Source organism: Oncorhynchus mykiss, chromosome 7, assembly GCF_013265735.2.
Source record: "Oncorhynchus mykiss isolate Arlee chromosome 7, USDA_OmykA_1.1, whole genome shotgun sequence".
Taxonomy (NCBI): domain Eukaryota; kingdom Metazoa; phylum Chordata; class Actinopteri; order Salmoniformes; family Salmonidae; genus Oncorhynchus; species Oncorhynchus mykiss.
In genome coordinates, this window is record NC_048571.1 from 41256173 (window position 1) to 41277923 (window position 21751).

Below are 21751 nucleotides of genomic sequence, written 5' to 3' on the forward strand. Positions count from 1 at the left end.
CACAATATGTTGTAATGCTTCAGGAGGGCAGTTTTGTGTGTTTTTGCGGTAGACGTCCAGAGTTTGAGTCTCCATACGAGTTGAATCAGGGGAAGCGATGCTCGCTAAGCGTGACGTTCTTTACAATGGTACCACTGGACTCGGATCTACAGTTGCGCCTGTTCAACCACTGGGGTCGCTGTGGAGTGAGTTAAGGGAGTGAATGTAGCAGATGTGGATCTGTGAAACTCACTCATCAGCCTGAAGTGTCGCTCCTTGCACAACTGAAGATGGCCTTTTCCAATAGAGAGGTGGGTTGGAAGGCTTCAGGAGGGAGGTCATGTCTGTTTGCGAGGCAGAGGTCTTGAGTTTGAGTCTGGGTATAAACTAAAGCGGTACTTGTTAAGCACGCAGCATGTCTTCCTATACGTTAACTTCCTGAACGTATCCCTATAGACTTTAGCTAAGTGGGCTAACAAAGTCTTGTGACATGCAGGCAACCTGGTTCGAACCTAGTCAGTTACAAGAGCAAGATTAAATAGGGAGTGGAAAGGTTATCCTTAGAAGTGCTATGACGGGGCATTTCAACTAGATTGTTACGGGGGCCAAATGTTGTTTTTTGTGACAGTCCCTTCTAACGCAGCCTGTGATCATCTTAGAGGGGATCAGAAGGCACTTTGTTGCTCTAGAGAGTCTTAGCTTTCAGGATTGGGGTCAATAGTTTATAGCCAGAGCGGTTCAAATGCTAGAGCCAAATTTATTGGAAGAAAATAAATTAAACATGCCACATTGGCTTCAGAAAACGGCAGAAGTTTCTGTTCACCACAGTGAGTGTTTGAGTCTATCTGTTCTCCTCTACCAGGATGTTTTCTCTGGTTTTGAATCTGAATTTAGAGAACTGAATTAGGAAACTTAATCTGAAATCATCTGAGACGTTGAATATACAAAACTTTGATAATCTTGAAATGATTGTTTGCTAAACTTGATATAATGAATGCAATATCTACCATACTGAAACTGAAAATATAAATAGTGAACTTGAATATTCAGTTATGAAATACAAGTTAAATGTATGTATTCAATGATTTAATTTGTGCATTACAAATTCAAAAATATTACATTCAAATTGAATATCCTAATACTAATTCAAAGTTAAATACACTCCATAGAAAATCCACATAACCACATGTTCCAAAAACACATGATTTCACATACTTTCACATTTGTATAACATGGAAATTGAACGTGAAATCATGTGGTTTTTCCGTAAGGGTCCACCTTTTGCGTTCATGTCTGTTGTTTTGCTATTTCGGCTTTTTTGTTCGAAGTGTCGAAGCCTAAAGACACTCCAGATCAACAAATGACCCCAGAGCACCCTCCACTGGGTGTCACACAACGGAGGGTCTACTAATTACAGCAGTATTTACAGTGAGGTCTGTTGGAGCGATGAACTGGAACCAGTCACTATGAGTGCTTTAACAGTAGGCCACATTATCCTAGCTACTGACCATTATGTACATCGTCACCTGTCCACTGTGTTACCTCATCACTGATATATTATAGCATTGTGTTGTGGTGTGGTTTCTGGGCCAAAATGGCTGCCTGGCATCAGGTGGATGCTACTCTTAGTGGATGAAGTTTCTTCCCCATAAAATGTCAAGTGCTTTGAGCACCTGGTGGATGTAAAGCAATGTAAATCAAATCCATTATACTGATTAGGAAACACTTTACGTTAAGTATTGTGTATTCTGTAATAACTTGTTGTGACATAATAAGTACTCTGCATTTACATTTGAACAGTTTAATGGTTCACATTATTACATAAATGTATTATGTTATTACACAATTTGCTGACAATCATTATCATTATGATCATCATTATCATCATTATGATGATGGCGTGTGCAACCTACCCATAGAGATACATATCTACCCTATTTAATTGTCTGGACATACCTATGTGACTTCTGTGTGACGATGCAAGGGTCAGCTGTCCCCAGAGAGACACCACACAGACGGCCAGCAGCAGCCCCCTTTTGCACACTCTCCGTAGGTCTCTCTCCCGCATACTGAAAAGACAGGGTGGGGGAAAACTTGATCAGTAACTTACATCAGTCATTAGGACATTTTTGGAGTCACATACAGGCATGACGTAGTGAAAAGACTCGACAAACTACATACAGTACAAGTCCAATACAAATTCCATGCCATCTTTGCCCTAGCCTCGTGAGCCACTCTGATCTCCCTAGCTTACATTTAGTATTTTACTATTTTATTTGGATGCCCACTAGCTGCTGCTAAGGCAGCCACTACTCTTCCTGGGGTCCATACGGAGTCAGTGCATATTTATTTAAGCTCGCGAGGCTAGCTTTGTCTCTGGCCCTGCACAGAGACAAAAGATGGACGGTGCAACTAGACGGTACAACTCACAAAATCACAATCTGGAGAAAGGAACTGGCTTTAGGCGGTGGCCCACTTATGCTGTTGGGTATCAAACACAGCAGGGTGTCTCATCCTGCAGATACAGTACAGTGTGGCTTCCTTCCCAAAAAAAACAGAATTATACATGAGCTTGTGGTAACATATGCATTGAATGCTGCAGTGCTTTCCTTCTCACTCCATGACGCCAGTTGGTGTTTGATCAACTGTGAGGATGCATGTTTCCCATAGCTTTTTTCACAGAGATAAATAAACATACCCATGTTGATTCTGTGCGAACTGATTTAGCTAAATACCTTTTTTTGTATTCATGTGTAAACATACAGTAGATGGGTGCTTGTCATTTTCCCTCAAATTATGTGTTGTTGTTATTCCCTTAAACACATAGCTACAGTAACACTGCAGCAACTGCAAACCCACCACAAACTATTGTGCTGTGTACTTCTCTAACCTAGATCTATAAATAGAACAAATGACGTCAGACTATCCCTTATTCCCCCATTTCCTCTTTCCCTTTTTATAAATGATGTCTGTCTTTCCCTTATTCCCTCGTTTCCTCTCTCTCTCTCTCTCTCTGCTCTCCCTACCTGGGAGAGAGGTGCCTGAGTAATAGTGTTTGGGTGGTCTGTCTTGGCTAGTGTTTCCCAGCTCAGTAATCTTCATGTAGTGTTCAGGGTCTGTTGTCCAGTAATACCTTGTGGCTGTGTAAGATGCCCTTTGAGAGGAGAACAAACAATGCAATCAGCGGCTCATCTTATTGCCAACAGAGCCTGTTCCTCTCACAGGAAACACAGTCGCAAATCACAGGCATCCTTTCTTCTCATTGCAAGTGTATCCACTCAAATTAGTGAAAAGATTGGTTTCATGCTAAGAGCTTAACTCTTGGTTATTTGGCAGTGGCTCGTGAAGGGAGTAGAGAGGGAGACATGTACCACAATAGAGCTGGGTGGCATCTAAAGGATAGTTTTCTCTACAGTATGTAGAGGATGCTGGTTTGATGGACAGTGTCAAGTGCAATCAGACCTGGATTCAGATAGTATTTGTTTTCTTTCTATGGATGTTTTATTAGGCAGGTAGCCTAGTGGATAGAGTGTTGGACTTTTAACCAAAAGTTTGCAAGATCAAATCCCTGAGCTGAAAAAGTACAAATCTGTTTTTCTACCCCTGAATGAGGCAGTTAACCCACTTTTCCAAGGCCATCATTGAAAATAATATTTTTTTCTTAACTGACTTGCCTAGTTAAAAAAAGCTAAAATGTAAAAAATTAAGCCTGCCTGGAGTGCCATATGGGCAGGGTTTACACTTTCGAGACAATTTCATTGTTTCCATTGAACCAGGCAATCAAACACAGCAATAATTTAAGATAAAACAAATACTATTTGAACCCAGGTCTGGGTACAACCTTAATCTACCTAAACAGACCACTGTGTTCAGTTGGCTGAAGGGACTTGGTAAACAGGACAATTATCGCCCCTGATAGAGATGATGAACACCAGGTGGCGTATCAGAATGGTTTGGAGAGGAATGGGAAACCAGCTGAACAGGGGGACCTATAGCCTGGTAACTGGTGGTCCCAGATCTGTATGTGCTTTTGCCAACTCTGACTATTGTTGTCATACCATTCACGAGTTCCTTGCATGTGGCATGCATGGCTATACATGCAAATTGTGGAGGAGTTGGGAAACGCACATTCAGATTTGGCACACTACATCAACAGACTAGTTGAGAGAGGCTGAGGGATGGTTGTTCTGCATGCTATACGTAGTAATATAATACACAGACACAGTACATCTCCAAGGCTTAAAGATGCAGCATAAAGATGAACCAACAGGGCTGGGGGTTTTTAGCTAACAACCGATGCCTGCAACTGGGTGGACAAGGCCGATGTGTTCGAGTTGGAAGGCAAAATAAATCATTGTTGTCGTTGAGGATAGTTTTTTTATGTGTGATGCAACTGGCTTTGTGCCACTTGTCATGCCCCCGAGCCAAGCCAAGCCATGTCTCTCCAACACAAACTAGATAAACAAGCATCCTTCTAATAGATTAGATAGAGAAAAATAACAATCTGAGCATAATAAAGCACACACCAAACCCGGTTTCATTGAATCATATTCATCAAGGTTGATCACTAAATGTTTTCTGTAATCACATTGCACAGAAATCACATGTTATTCACAAATGAATCCCTTCAATGTGTCGTGCCTCCTGAAGGCAATAAATTATGCATAGCAACTCTCATTTACTAAAAATTAAACCACAACAAGGAATTTCAATACATTTTTCATACCATATACTGTAGATAAAAACATACTGTACGGTGTCTCTACCAAACCTACATATCAACATTGAATCCCCTTATAAAGTTTGTTTTGAAGGCAAGTTGACAAAACAAATTAGATACAAAGTGAAACGCTACTTGAACCTCTGTAAGAAAAATTATCCTAGCATTGATAAGACTTTGAACATGGCAACAGGCCTCAAACACTCCAACATATTGGAACACAGAGTGAGTCAGCAATGTAGGTTAGGGTTGCACTCTCTACCTGATTTATATAGAGTGATATGGTTTCAGATGAGTGGCTTAGCCGACTTCTCTTCTTTAATTAGTCTCTTTGGATTACTCCCCTACATGTGGGAAGATGTCGGACAGATTTATTTCTGTTCCTGCTTCTAAACTCCCTTTCATTCCTCCATGAAGGGATATATTGTAGCCAAACTGTAGAGGTGGCTCAGGATGCAACTTAGAGAGAGCTAGTAAGGGTTGGGTGAATCCACTGTGATGACGTCACTAGCAGCCTTGAACCAAGCAGCCACCCCTCAAACGTCCTTCCTGCGTGTAATGGTAGGTGTGTGATGGGGTGATGGTGGATGAGGTGTGTCCATGCTCTGCTGAGCTCATACCCTTTGGACTCTGACTGGACACGCTAGGCTAGGCTTCAGTACAGTGTGGACCTGGACCAGTTTTGCACGTCTTTGGACCCAGATATCTGCTACAGTACACAGAGGGATGAGATGTAAAGGGGAATGGCAGGAAGTCAGAGAGGAGAGCAGGAGGGCCTGCTAATACAGGCCTGAGGTGGTTTTGAGTTTCATGGTTCAGGTTCAAGGATCAATGTCTGATGACCTAAAGACCACTACACCATACTGAACCCTATGGGAAACCCCAGACTCAGCTCAAAGGTAGCACAGGTGAGTATACCATTTGCATGTACTGTACTTTCCAATGGTGGCACATGGTCACTTTCAATACCACTTGGCATGAAGGAGGGCCAGCCGTCTATTTTACTCAACACTGACTCAATTTCAGATTATTTGGGTATACTTAAAGGTAGTGTTGTCACAAACCAGAATTTTGACTGCGATACTGATACCAGGTTTAGTATGACAATATCTGATACCATTACAATACTCAATACCAAAACGTTACAAAAACGTTACCAAAACAATACCACAAAAAAAGAAGGCGTATTAGCCAAAGTCACAGAGCTCGTTTTATCTGATTTCATGGGGTTACAGATTACAAATAATCCCTGATATTTAGAATTTATTTCATTGGCAACTGTAAAGAAAACATATTATTTTATTGTACTGATTAACAAAATTTGCAGAGAAGAAGCAACCTCTTTTTTTTTCTCGAAAAGCGAGCACTGTCTCTTTAAGAAATGAATGGCATAATTTGCAAGGCAGAATGTGGCTGTGGAATCTGCCTTTGTGGCTGTGGAATCTAGTGGAAACCAGACGGTAGGCAAAGGAAGATGAAGAAGGGAATTTGTATTTGGTGGCGAGGGAGATTAAGTGGATTAATAACGTTTTAGGTGACAGTCAGTTTTTAAATCAGCATATTTTGCATTATGGGTACTAGGGTTGTGAATTCAACTGTAAACTAGCAAGGAATGTTAGCCTACAGTTAAAGCTCAAAGCTACCGGTTTCACATTTCTGGTGAGCTAATGCAGCCCAGACAGCTCAAGCAATGAATGAGTAAGTGGAGCAGGCACTTTGCTCTTCACACTATAAAGGGGCTGCGCTGATACTGACTTGATCCTCTCAATTACGTGAGACACATTTGACAGTACAGAATGTAAAATATAAATAATTTGGTATACCGTGCAACACTATTTTAATGGATACTGTGAGATTCTGGCAATTAAGCCATTTTTTTCTACTTACCCAGAGTCAGATGAACTCATTGATACCATTTCTATGTATCTGCATGCAGTAAGTATGAAGGAAGTTAGAGTTAATAATGCTAACTAGAGTTAGCATGATGACTGGAAGTATACTATTGTGCCTGTAGACTTCCAGTCATTGACATAATTTTGCAGCATCCCTTTAAGCAAGGTGTGGCATGCAATCAGGGAAACAAAACACCAACATTCTGGAACTCAAATGCAATTAACATTCGAGCATATGGCTAGATTGGCAGCGGAATGGAGAGCAGAGTGGATTTCTATTCATGGTATCACCCTACTTAGGGTAAGAGCCCAAGACTTAAGAACCTAAAGCGTAACCCACAGAGATAGGAATTTCAATGATTTTATGAACAGACGTAGACTTATTTTAGATTGATTTGAAATTATGAATAAAAGATGATGTATCCACCCTTGACTCATCTTGTATAAAAGTGAAGGTTACAACCAGTAAAGAACATAATGGGGAAGCTTGTTACATATTTTGGGGTAGTGTGATTAGCGTAGAACACCTGCCATCAGTGCCTAAACACAGACTATTCGCAGTCGGGGTCTCAATTTACTGTTGTAAGTTAGAATTGTAGAATTGTAAAACTGCTAAACGTTCTCTCTTGAGAGGGAGGCAGTAAAATCCCCCAAAAATACAAATCTCACTTTGGGCCCTCAAAGGCTAGAGGCAGCTTTGCCTGCCATGCTCCCATGTTTCTGTTTCGGAACCAATCAATTAGAACTAGCACCATTGTGCTTCCAGGGCAACAGCGACAGAATTCTAAGAGCTATTAGTTTGCACTATTTAACAATGGTTTCAAGAGATCTGCTTAACAAATTGCCATCCCCTTCATAGACACAGACTTTCCCTCTCCCCCTCTTTCTACTCCCCTCCTCCTTCTCCTAACCCCCCCCCCCCCCCCCCCCCACCCCCCTCTTCCCCCTTTCTCCCCCCTTTCTCCCCTCTCGCTCTCTCCCCCGCTCTCCTGTCTCCTGTCTAAACACCATCTGATTTGCATATTTGCTTCTGGTTCAGTAACCCGCCACAAACACACTTAGAGCGACTTGCGACCTTTATCTTGTCTAATGTTGAGAACCAAATTGGGGTTAGAAGTTAGAAAAAAGCCCCAACAGAATTCAGCAAACCAGGGTAATCTCAGAGTTTACTCCCCACTGGGGTCTCGGAGTCTGCAACATTAGTTACAGTACAGGCAGAGGCTGACAAAGCCCTGTTGGCCCTGTTACCGGAGCTAACATTGGGCAGGCTGACCCGTTTGAAAACATTCCCTCCGGTGTATGGTATGGCAGAGGTCATCTCAATAATATTGGCGCTCCACTGCCTGCCATGGATTTTCTTTAACAGAGTTCTGAACAACGCTTGGCTACACTCTGGGTTCATATGGCACACACACACACACACACACACACACACACACACACACACACACACACACACACACACACACACACACACACATATTGACATTAGTGATGAGGGGAAAAATGTATACAGTTGCATATCAGGATACTATTTTTCACAATATATAATATCGTATCGTTTTGACAATATTGCTATATTATTTTTGCGCTAGTTGGCTGTACCTGTATCAAAACTACATTTTTTTCCTTCATAGCTTGTTCTCCAGCAAATGTGTTTTCAGCAATTTATTTCCATGACTGTTCCATGACTTTCCAAAACTTGTTCTTCTCATGGCAATCTTTTGTTGCCATGCAGCCAACATATGGTGAGCAATGTGTTTGGAACACCGAATCGCAATAAAATCACAATATCGAATCGCAATACATATTGAATTGTGAGAATCGCAACACATATCATATCGGCAGGTTGTATATTTGCTGTAAGAAGATTATTTCTACACTAGTAAACATTACTTTTTTTCCCAGATGCCTTGATGTCATCGTGAAAAAGTATTTATTTTTTCAGTTTTACCTGCTTATATTCTGGCCATGTTTTTTCTAATATTTTGAAGAAAGAATCAACTCCCTAGAACGGCATGCTAACTAGCTTACTCTCAGTTACATTGACTCAAGATGGACTCAATATTTTGTGGATATATTGCAGAGTAATTTACATTTTAGAGGAATAGGCTCCCTAATAAGCTTTGCTCGTTGGTTGTTTATGGGGGGGTCATTTTAAAGCAGTTGTCACTTCTGATATACTGTAGACTCACACATCAAATTACATTTTTCACTGTGGGTCCATTCCCCTTAAATGAATATTCAAATCCATGAAGAGAATCAGACATAAATTGAATGCATGAGCTGGGCCTAAGCTGTAACAAGATCAAAGTCATGCTAAGTGGATCTTCGGGCTTTATTTCCACATTTCATCCAACAATGTGTCTGCTGAAGCAGAAAATTATGCTGCTGCTTTAAAGCAATATAAGTCACTCTAGAATAAACACAATAAACTGTGATGCTCACACTATATGATTAAACTCCAATACAACCGAGTGCCCAGGAAACTGAGGGCATAGAATGTGACTGACTATGGGGCTGAACCAGCCATACCAAGCACCACCCTCCTACAGCATGGACCTGTCTCTTACATATCCCCTTCAATGATCCTGAATAATTGACTGGCATAATCGTCTAACTCTGAGGCACTTGATGTGGAACGTGATGGAATCCCACTGGTTTCAGTGCCAAACCAAGATGGCAATTACAAAGCAACAGGAGGATATTAGTTCTGCTGACCACAATGCCTTCTCCAAATTAAATGTTGCATGAGATAACCTTTCATCTCGCTCAGAGGAATGACAGAATCTTGATGCTCCTTTTCCTTTAGCAAGCACTTTTTTACAAAATCCCACACTGAAGCCCGACATTGAATCTTAAATAGGTCAATTTAAACTTGAAAGCATTCAAGCTTCTCCCAAAACTTTTCAAACTGACATAACATCCTCAGTGTAAATCTATGTCCATGTGATAAGACCAAAGGAGAGAACAGAGATGCCATTCAAGTCAGTGTGGTGGAAACAAGCACCGCCTTTTCACGTAGAGCAGAACATAAAAGCTCAGCTTGAAATTGAAATGAGTTTGTTCTTATTTTCATAGCTTCATGCAGTGCTTCACACCACAGGACATACAGTGGTTCCTCAATTAAAAGTTTAAAACTTATGCTGTAACCATTTGTGGTAGATGGTGGCAGATTGTGGTAAATTGCTTAATTCTGTCATTGCACCACACTATCACAAGGGGGCGTTAGAATGCTGATCTATCGGTAGTCTAATCTCTGGCATAAATGTACTATCTTTTCGTAAATTAATGGTGGTGTGAATGTTTTAGTCCGAGAGTCTCTCTTCTCTGACAATAGAGTCCTACATCAGGGAAAAACAAAATTAGCTGGCGGGCGGTCCCGGAGTTGAAAGAGAACTTAAATACAATGGCACAATTACACTTGACATGTGGACTGATGATTTTTGAAAAAAAATAGGCAAGGTGGGCTTTTAGTTTATCTCCCTCTAAAAACAGAAATAAATCATTCTAAATAACAAACTGGCTTTATTTACCACAGTGTGATAGAGTGAAAGCCCCTCTATATAAATGTAGTTTCTGAAATACGGAGTCCTTATTTGCTGATGTGAAGAAAAAGAAACTGAATGAAAGAGTTCAGTGAGGATAGGGAGGGAAAGGGTTGCCCATATTTTCAAGACCCGAGCTTCTTCATTTATTTATGAAATGTACTTTTTTTTATTTAGGCCATTTAATATATTTGTTTAGGCTTGGCCTATTTGGTAGGCTATTTCGCAGCATAAAGCTATATTTGTCAGTATAAAGCTGTGACTCACTCTTTCATGGCTTTGGATCAAAATAAATAAGTACCAACATTCTTTCTGATAGTTTCTAATAATGAAATGTTTTGACCAAGTTAATCTGCTCATGTTGTGTGTGTTCAATTATTTGTGACCTTGTGGTTACAATAAAGAATGGAAACTAAATAAATCCTACTCAAAATGAAAAGTCAGATGCATGTCACATTATTTTGCAAGAAACTACGTCACACCTGCCCAGACCCACCTGCTCACACCCCCATCTCCAGCGCCCGCATCACTCTTCGCCACATGGCCTCAAACTCCACCATTTTGTTTCTCTCCGCCGCCTACACGTACTTTCAACATTTGGACAATAAAACATTTAAAGGCTGAAATTGGTTGAATTTCTGTTTTTAGGTATAATTTTTTGTCAAGATGATTGACAATAAAAGTATCGTCAAACCCTTTAGGGTTTCTCTCTGCACCCTTAATGCCATATCTTGAAATATGCAGACCGACGGATTAAAAGTTAATTTCCATTGTAATACTTCTGACAGCCAAATTTCTAACTCCACCCATATCTTTTGGACTTTACAACATTCCCAGAAGGCTTGGATTATGTTAACTTAATGAAAAACGAACCTGGTAATCAAATGTAATTTACTGCAGACCTAAGACCTATGGGTTTACCCTTCTCAATGAATGCTTATATTGAAGATAGAAGCCGCCTCTTAATGAGTTCCAAGAGCCCAACAAAATAATTTCAATTTATTAATCCTAATTGTTTTTATGACTACAGACAGTAGGCTATTATTCCTCTTTTCCTGCATTCATTAATTTGTCTGCATGTCTATTCAACATTTGGCTAAAAAAGAAACCATGCCATGAATTAAGAACCTCGTTTTTTTCCCACAATGCAATGCAGCACATTGACATCTCAAATCGCTTTAAAGAGCCTTCTAATATTAGACAACAAATAAATATACTACAAAAATTACTTAAAAAACAGTCCATTCATCACTGGATTTCTTCAAATTACTGTGCTGGAAAAGGATGTCATCCACTGTGACTGGTAGCAGACCACACATCCATCTGAAGGTGACACTTTATCCTTTGGTATCACACAATTACCAGGGGGACAATGGGCCTCTTGAAGCGATAAAGGAAATCAACAAGATCCACAAGTATTCTTTCACAATAGCTGGCCTTATGTTATCTGCAGTTTCTAGCTGCACTTTCCCATTCCATGGTGGGTATAACATCCACTCTTCGCTTATGCCATGGGCACAAGTCCCCTATTTTTTGAAAATCGTCAGTCCAGATGTTAAGCATAATTGCGCCATTTTATTTACCCAAGTTCTCTCTCAACTCCGGGACCACTCGCCAGCTGATATTTTTTTTGCCTGATGCAGGACTCTAGTGCGATAGGAGAGAGACTGACAAACCTTCACACCTCCATTCATTTACAAAAGGTTAGTCTAATTGCTTGGCTAGGTGTGAAAAATCTCCCAATTTGTGCCACAGTTTAGACTACCGATAGATGCAGTCAGTCAGAGTTGAGTCCGATTGTAAAGTGTAGCCTAATGGCCAAAAAAGGGCAAACTTGCAATGTATTCGATGCTTAAGTACTCTAAAGTTTTACATTTCTAACTCAATATCATAGACCAGATTTGTCCTAACAAAAAACTGCATCAACTCACATTATGTCTAAAATACAAAAGTTTGGACACACTTACTCATTCAAGGATTTGTATTTATTTTTACTCTATCAAGAGTGTGCAAAGCTGTCATCAAGGTAAAGGGTGGCTACTTTGAAGAATTTAAAATGTTAAATATATTTTGATTTGTTTAACACTATTCAATATGTGTCATTTCATAGTTCTTATGTCTTCACTATTATTCTACAATGTAGAAAATAATAAAAATAAATAAAAACCCAGGAATGAGTAGGTGTGTCCAAACTTTTGACTGGTACTGTTTATCAACTTTCGATGATTTAATTAACCTATATCATGTTATTTCAAGGTATTCCTTTGGAATTTGAATGAACTCAATGATGATGATGAAGAAGAAGAGAGTGATTTAATTTAGAACAATAGTGTAAGAATTGCTCTTCCTCTGTCCCACATGCACATAAAACATATATACTGTATTTTTATTTCTACTTTGTCAGATGAAACTGTATCTGGACCGTAACTTATTACTTACTAAAACTGTTCTTATACTGTAAGGTTTTTATTCTAAGAGAAATGAAAATGGTCTGTTATATTCCATTATATTCTTAAAAATATGTGTTGACTGAACATGAAATCTGACAGCGGTTGCATTAAGGAGAGGTATATCTATCATCTACATTTATGATGAGTATTTCTGTTGAAACGATGTGGCTATGCAAAATCACTAGTGAACTAGTGAATCTAAATAGCCAATGTAAACTCAGACTTTTTGATATAAATATGAACTTTATCAAACAAAACATGCATGTATTGTGTAATATGAAGTCCTATGAGTGTCATCTGATGAAGATAATTCAAGGTTAGTGATTAATTTGATCTTTATTTCTGCTTTTTGTGAATGCTATATTTCACTGGAAAATGGCTGTGCTTATTGTGGTTTGGTGGAGACCTAACATAATCGTTTGTAGTGCTTTCGCTGAAAAGCCTATTTGAAGTCGGACACTTTGGTGGGATTAACAACAAGATTACCTTTAAAATGATATAAGACACATGTATGTTTTAGGAATTGTAATTATGAGATTTCTGTGGTTTTAATTTGGCGCCCTCTATTTTCACTGGTAGTTGTCATATTGATCCCGGTATTGGGATTGCAGCCATAACAAGTTAAAGGAAGAACCACCGTAGTCTGGACATTGCTAAAATGGCACTAGAGTACCGCCATAGTACCGTCCAGAGGCAACTTTGCTTAAATTAGTTATGGAGTGTATTCTTACACCTTTTCATTTCGGTCATACAGTTTTCTTAGGTCCCGGATTATGGTCTCAAAATCTGTGCTATGGTGACACCCTAAAGCATGGCTCTTAGTGATCTGCGCTCTGGTGACATACTAAGGCATGGCTCTTAGTGATCTGTGCTATGGTGACACCCTAAGACATTGCTCTTTGTGAGTCACCATGGGCCTACGGGTCATAAACACTCATGATGCTTGTGACACACAACAGGCTTCTGAGAAAAAATGTAGACTTTCCAATAATAAACCTTTAAATACTGCTGAGCACCTCTTCGGTGTTTCTGTGAGTGCAAATTAGCGTAGACTCATAAATACGAGGGCTGCACAGTCCAAAAACAACATAAAATACCTCATTAGTGACCCTTTGGCAGCAGCTGTGTGAGTGCCTCCTTAGACCACCTGATTGGGATGGAGGCCAGGACTCCCAGACCCTAACACAACAATATGCTCTAGCACCTAAATGTCTACTAATACCTTCCAGTGACTGAGGTTCATTCCTGCTGAATAATTTACAGTGGAGGGAGGCAGGGTTCTCATTCCATTTTCTTCTCCGGAAGTAGCTTAGCATGCACTGATGTATTATTGACCATGGCCACAACACGTGGCAACCAGTGGAGGCTGCTGAGGGGAGGACGGCTCATAATAATGTCTGGAATGAATAGAATGGCATCAAACACATGGAACCCATGTGTTTGATGTATTTGATACCATTCAATTCCAGCCATTACCACAAGCCTGTCCTCCCCAATTTAGGTGCCACCAATCTCCTGTGGTGGGAACAGACTAAGAGCAATGGCCCAAAAAACTGTGAGACCCAACTGCAAGAACAGGCAAGAGAGTACAGACAGACTGAGGATTAGCAGGCTAATCTGGGCATGGTAAAATAAAGTCTGTTAGCCCCAGCCAGTCACGCATGAAGCGCTGGTCGATGACAAAACAGAGACAAAATATTTTTTTAAGGGTGAGGCCATGAAAGCAAAATAAAAATTAGCATTCGAGCAAAAGCAAGGCGACAAAGCATGCAGAGCAGACAACTACAGCTTGTAAACATGGGGGTGGTCTCATGTACAGTGTAGTGCTTTCATTGACAGTCACACTAACGGAACAGACCGCTGTGAGGGTCTTAAGGTCTTAACTTCTTCACGCAATGGTTGCTGTTCAACATCAACTAACACGTCGATAAAATCCCATTCGAATGAACAAATGAAGAATTTTCAGGTTTATGTGGATTAACAAGTCAACCATTAGAGAAGATTAACAAGTCAACCATGTTGCTCACCGTCTAGTGTTGTTGTTTGTTTAGTTTTATAGTTTAAGATTGTATTAATTTGGCTGGTAGTTAATGAAAGTGTTTACAACACTAACCCCTGTGAGAGCAGCTCAACAATAATTGGGTGTCTGCTAATTGAGTTGCCTAACATGTTTGGACAAGCTAAATCTCAGTGCAATTTTGAGGTTTCATTTGACTCATTACCAGCTTTGAGTCTTTGTTCTCATCGCCATGGGGGACCCAATGGGTGTCTGGCAGCAGTACATCATGGCATTTAGCCACGCCCAACTTCAGACTCTCAAGGCCTGATCCAGGTCAACTAAACCACATCCCTAAAGATGGGCAGAAGTGCAAATTCATGCATGTAAAAATAAGAAAATATATTAAAAAAAAACAAAAAAACAGATGAAAAATCTGTTACCAAGACAACACCCGAGCAATGAGCTTGAAACCCACTAATTAGATATGAGAGAACATCAGTCGCTAGCGAGTGTTTCCTCATACGCGGTGGGGGAATGATGCTGTACTCTGTTGTGAGTTATTTTTTGTTGTTGTTGTATGCAATAGATCTGCAGTGAGCCGCTGTACATCTGGCTGCAGACGCTTGGCAGGGCCTTGTGCATTCTGGGAAAAGGAGACGCAGTGAGGCAGAAGAGAGAAAGCTAAATTAATATCTTTTCAACCCAAAGCCAGTTCAAATTTTTTGACAGGCCTGCTTAATTCCATTTAAAAGTCCCTTCAATAGATTTTGTTCTATGCTGCTCCGTTGTGCATTTCCTGCAGGGAGTCTTCCGTTGTTTGTGTTTTCGGGGCACGCTTCAGCCTATTTATGCGAGCTAATATAAAGTATAAAATGAGGGCACGTTTTTTTGGTGAGTGTGCACACAATTGCAAGTGGGAATAGAGTTGACTGTTTAATTTCACTTATAGCCAGGTAAGCGAGAATGCAGGCTCTCCCTCGACTCCTCAAGGAAATGCTGCTGAATATAATCACAGAATATCTACTGGGCGCATATGAGAAAATCCATATAAGTTACATATACTGTATGTACAGCAGGAATATATTTTCATTATGCAAACACTGTCATGATGTATATTTAGACCGGTTGTGACATATAGTGTTATTTCATGGCTGGTTATGACACCTACATAGGAATATAAAAACCAACAAAACCTACCATGGTACCTACCAGTTATTTTATGGCTGGTTATTACACTTACATAAGAGTGGCAAACCCCACAAAACCTACCACACAAGACAAAACATTTCATTACACCCTACCCTACATGTCAACAGTATGTAAATAAATAAAATAAATAAAACAAATAAAAAAATTGCGACCATATTACATTATCATTGGAATTGCACACACATTGACGTCAGACATGCACCTACCCCAATGCTTTGTTGCTGATGACTAGGATGAACACAGGGGCAGAGTTCATGAGCGGGACAAGACACACTTATTTTTTTACTGATGACTGATATAAGGGCATGTACGTGATTAGCCTATCTGGCTTGTATGATTATGATAAGCCATAATTCTTCTTGACAGTGTCATAAAGTGTATTTACTTAGTCCAAGAGACACAGGATGATTATAATGCTTCATGACAGTGTTATTTAAAATATGCTGAAAAAAATGTACATGACTGTAAAGAATTCATTGCACCAACAACAAAGGATTTAAGAAAAGCACTTTAAAACGAAAGGAAACTTCTTGGCAGAGAAAAACCTATTTGAATTCATGTGGATTTTGACACTCTTATGTTGGTGTCATAACCAGCCATAAAATAACACAATATATATCATAACAAGTACAAATATATGGGTCGTGACAGTTTTATGACCATACTGTATTATGACAGGTTATGTCAGCTGTTCTGACATATTATACATGGTTATGACTGTGACATAACGTGTTATGAAACTGGGTGTCAAGTAAAGTGTTGTCCAAGTCTGCTTTGTGTGATGGCACTGCAGAAGAAAACTGACAAGATGAAGAGGAAGTACTGCTGTTGCATGACTGGCACTCCTGCTGCTCTCATATCTACACTGTTCCTGAGTGGGGAGTGGGGGGGGATATTTGTTATAGATGCCACAGTAGGCTATGTGCATCAATATTCCCACTGGAAACAGCAACAGGGAAGGGTAGAAGGTAAAACTATTATGTATGTCCTACTCCTACTGTACACATGCGTAATTGCCAGTTAGCCCCTTGCAGGTGACCTGGGGCTTAGATGTCATCCCCCCGGTACTAATGACTGCTTCACTGAGCATGTCCCCATGTCCCTGCATTATCAGACCTATGGCAGGGCCTACAGGGAAAAGCCCAGGGGCTGCACAGATGGTCACTTTCTCTTGCTCTGTGTGTGTGTGTGTGTGTGTGTGTGTGTGTGTGTGTGTGTGTGTGTGTGTGTGTGTGTGTGTGTGTGTGTGTGTGTGTGTGTGTGTGTGTGTGTGTGTGTGTGTGTGTGTGTGTGTGTGTGTGTGTGTTTGTGTGTGTGTGTGTGTGTGTGTCCTATACCTATTCAACAACATAATTGTTCTCTGTTCTCTCTTTCCCATCCCTCTCTCTCTCTCTCTCTCTAATGCCTCTGTCGTTCTATTCCAGCCATACCATCTATAGTCTTCCTCCTCCCTCTCTTTCTCTCCTCATGGTATCCATATACCTCTGGCTCTCCAGAAGCTCTAAAGATATTCTTCTCAGCTTATCTTCCTTCTTTTCTCCTCTCAGGGGGATTGATTAATTCCAAGCTGTGAGGGAGGTGTTTTTAATTACAGTGTCAAATGATCTGTTAACAGACACAATGTAATTCATTGCATCATCCACATGCATTTGTGATCCCCTATGTATAGGGCAAAGATCCCTGGTCTTCATTGGTTATAGGGTCAGGTAGGATTACTGCAACATGAACCGTGACACAGAGCACCACTTAAAGAGATAGTTCACCCAATTTACAAAATTACACATTGTTTTCCGTGTACTGTAAGCAGTCTATGAACAAGGTATACCAGCAATCTATGCTTTGGTTTAGTTTCCCTGTCACTGTTTCCAAGTCATGGGACTGATATTAGCATTTTTCTGGCATCATGTCCAAATTATCCAAAAGTATCTTAAATTGAGTGTGAAGCTCAACAAAGTTACTTACAGATGATCTGAACATGATGCGTGAAAAATTCAAATAAATCAGTCGCATGACTTAAATGGGAATTGCTCAAATGTTAGCATGTGGAAACATTGCCAGGGAAACAAAACCAAAGCATGGATTGATGTCATACCTTGTTCAGAGACTGCTTACAGGCTAAGGAAACCAAAGTGTCATTTTGAAATTTGAGTGAACTATCCCTTTAAATGAGCAACCACTAATCCCTCTTCCCTCTCTCCCTACTATCTCTTTCTCTCTCTCCCGGCTGGAACACCTTGTAACACTTCTTCACATAGAGACACATTTGGTAGAAACTGTTAAATGTCTTTAAAGGCCACTACAAAACCAGTTAACGCTGAAAATACAGTAAGTCAAATCCTCAGATGAAAAATGCTAGATTAATTTTGAAGAACTGACAAAAGTGTAGTAGTCAAAACCTCAACTGAAGAATTGAAAAGTGAGCAACCTTTATGTTGTAGTGATAAAATTGGGTGGCATGTCATGCCATGCTGCGGGGAAGAACCTCAAGGCCCAGAGGTTGAAAAATGCTTTCAGGGAAATGTGAAATGATAGTACAGCACATATTATAATAGCGTTACACCTAGACTCAGGTAAATGTTGATATGTGCTGTGTTATCAATTACACAGCCATCCTTTTGAAGGCTTTAACTCAGCTTTTGTTCTTCATTATACAAATTAATGTTAATCTCCCAAACATGGTTGTGTGACCTTCAATTATTTGTGTTTCAACAACCACTGTTTGGGCAATTTTGAAGAGGGCAATAATATTGCAATTAAAAAAAATGAAAGCAGGGTGCTTCCTTTGACAGAAAGATAAAAGATAAAAACATTTATAAAATATGGCCTTCAGTCTCTGAATAATATTCTGGCATTCTTCCTTTCAACAAAGCACCGGCGGATTTTTTTGATGAAATACCTTCCTGCTATCATTGTGAACTGAGTAACACCATCATATGGGTCAGAGGAAAGGGCTCACAACATGGGGAGGGGGAATTTGTTTAAGAGACTTCCAACTCGAGACATTCTTGGACTATTACTTCCAGGGGCAGTCACTGACTAATAAATGTAGCACAGAGCTTCTCCCCTAACCCTGGGGGAGGTGTGTCACATCGCACTTCTTAATTTGGGTTCAGTTGAGCTTCACAGGCGCCATTAGCATCGAGTGCTGGCGTGTAAGATGAGCTAAGAAAAGAGAGAGAGAGAGTGTGCAGAGAGAGAGAGTGTGCAGAGAGAGAGTGTGCAGAGAGAGAGTGTGCAGAGAGAGAGAGAGAGAGAGAGAGAGGGAGAGAGAGAGAGAGAGAGATTAGAGAAAATCTGAAGTCAAATGTCTACTGTTTGCTGATTATCTGGTGCTTCTGTCCCCAACCAAGGAGGGTCTACAGCAGCACCTAGATCTTTTGCACAGATTCTGTCAGACCTGGGCCCTGACAGTAAATCTCAGTAAGACAAAAATAATGGTGTTACAATAAAGGTGTAGTTGCCAGGACAACTAATACAAATTCCATCTAGACACCGTTTCCCTAGAGCACGCAAAAAAATGATTCATACTTCGGCTTAAACATCAACGCCACAGGTAACTTCCACAAAGCTGTGAACGATCTGAAAGACAAGGCAAGTAGGGCCATCTATGCCATCAAAAGGAACATCAAATTTGACATATCAATTAGGATCTGGCTAAAAACATTTTGGAATCAGTTATAGAACCCATTTTCACAAAATGGGACAAATATCAAATTGAGACTCTGCATGCAGAATTCTGCAAAAATATCCTCTGTGTACAACGTAAAACACCAAATATGCATACAGAGCAGAATTAGACTGATACCTGCTAATGATCAAAATCCAGTAAAGAGCCGTTAAATTCTACAACCACCTAAAAGGAAGCAATTCCTAAACCTTCCATAACAAAGCCATCACCTACAGAAAGATGACCCTGGAGAAGAGTCCCCTAAGCAAGCTGGTCCTGGGGCTCTGTTCACAAACACAAACAGACCCCACAGAGCCCCAGGACAGCAAAACAATTAGACCCAATCAAATCATGAGGTAACAAAAATATAATTACTTGACACATTGGAAAGAATTAACAAAAAGACAACGCAAACTAGAATGCTATTTCACCCTAAACATAGAGTACACAGTGGCAGAATACCTGACCACCGTGACTGACCCAAAGCCGCATACAAACATGATCTCTTTACTGAATAAGGCAGCTCCAAAATGCAGGTCTTTCAGCCTAGCTCAGTGCTTTCTGTGGTGGAGGGGCAGTGGGCTGCCGTTTTACAGGCCCTTAACCAATTGTGCTATTTTGTGTGTTTTTTTGCATTGTTTGTAACTTATTTTGTACATAATGTTGATGCTACCATCTCTTATGACCGACAATAGCTTCTGGATTTCCGAACAGCGATTACTCACCTCGAACTGGACAAAGATTTTTTTCTTTAATGAGTCTGACACAAAGGATATAATGTTGCTCCCAGACAAGGCCCAAATCCCCGCCATTCACATGAAGAAAGGAAGGATATACAGGGGGCTTAGATCAGGGTGTCATGTCAGAATTTGTTCACGAGTGGGTAACCCGCCTCTACCATCAGTTATATTAGCCAACGTCCAATCACTGGAGAATAAACTGGATGAGCTCCGTTCGAGATAATCCTACCAACGGGACATTAAAAACTGTAATATCTTATGATTCACAGAGTTGTGACTGAACGACGACACGGATAATACACAGTTGGCTGGGTTTTCCGTGTATTTGCAGGACAGAACAGCTATGTCCAGTAAGACGAGGGGTGTGGGTGTCTATTTGTCAATAACAGCTGGTGCGCGATGTCTAATATTAACGTAGTCTCGAGGTATTGCTCGCCAGAGGTAGAGTACCTCATGATAAGTTGAAGACCACACAATCTACCAGTTTTCATCTATATTTTTCATAGCCGTCAATTTACCACCACAAACCGACACTGGCACTAATACTGCACTCAACGAGTTGTAGAAGCCCATAAGCAAACAAGAAAATGCTCATCCAGAAGCGGGCACTCCTAATGGCCGGGGACTTTAATGCAGGCAAACTTAAATCCATTTTACCTAATTAATACTAGCATGCCACATGTGCAACCAGAGGAAAAAAACTTTAGAACACCTTTACTCCACACACAGAGATGCATTTTAAAGCTATTCTGTCCTCTTTACTCCTAATTACGAGTACCAGTGACTCCCTCAATACAGAAGTGGTCAGATGATGTGGATGCTAAGCTACAGGACTGTTTTGCTAGAACAAACTGGAATGTGTTCCAGTATTCATCCAATGGCATTGAAGAGCATACCACCTTAGTCACCGGCTTCATCAATAAGTGCATCGACGACGATGTCCCCACAGTGACCGTACGTACATATCCCAACCAGAAGCCATGGATTAGAGGCAACATCCACACCGAACTTAAGGCTAGAGTTGCAGCTTTCAAGGAGCAGGACACTAATCCGGACGCTTATAAAAAATCTGGCTATGCCATCAAAGAGGCAAAGCGTCAATACAGGACTAAGGCTGAATCTTACTGCACCGGCTCTGATGCTTGTCGGATGTGACGGGGTTTGCAAACTATTACGGACTACAAAGGAAAACCCAGGCGTGAGCAGCACAGTGACGCAAGCCGACCAGACAGACTAAATGCAATTTTTGTTCGCTTCGAGGCAAGCAACAACTCCCTCTGCAACTGGATCCTGGACTTTCTGACGGGCCACCCCCAGGTGGTAAGTGTATGCATCAACACATCTGCCATGCTAATCCTCAACACGGGGGCATCTCAGGGGTGTGTGCTTGGTCCCCTCCTGTACTCCCTGTTCACCCACAACTGCACGGCCAAACTCCAACACCATCATTAAGTTTGCTGACGACACAACGGTGGTAGTCCTGATCACCAACAACGATGAGACAGCCTATAGGGAGGAGGTCAGAGACCTGGCAGTGTGGTGCCAAG

At 40.7% G+C, this 21751-nt stretch overlaps 1 protein-coding gene across 2 annotated transcripts in view; it reads right to left on the reverse strand.

Annotated features, from left to right (window-relative positions):
• The window catches only part of LOC110527764 (chemokine-like protein TAFA-2), a 192251-nt gene that overhangs the window by 99508 nt on the left and 70992 nt on the right, over window positions 1-21751 (reverse strand). For both annotated transcript variants that reach the window (XM_021609264.2, XM_021609265.2), the window contains exon 2: window positions 1936-2048. In XM_021609264.2, coding sequence (XP_021464939.1) covers window positions 1936-2047 — 112 coding nt within the window. In that variant the 5' untranslated portion in view covers window position 2048. The remainder of the gene's footprint in view (window positions 1-1935; window positions 2049-21751) is intronic.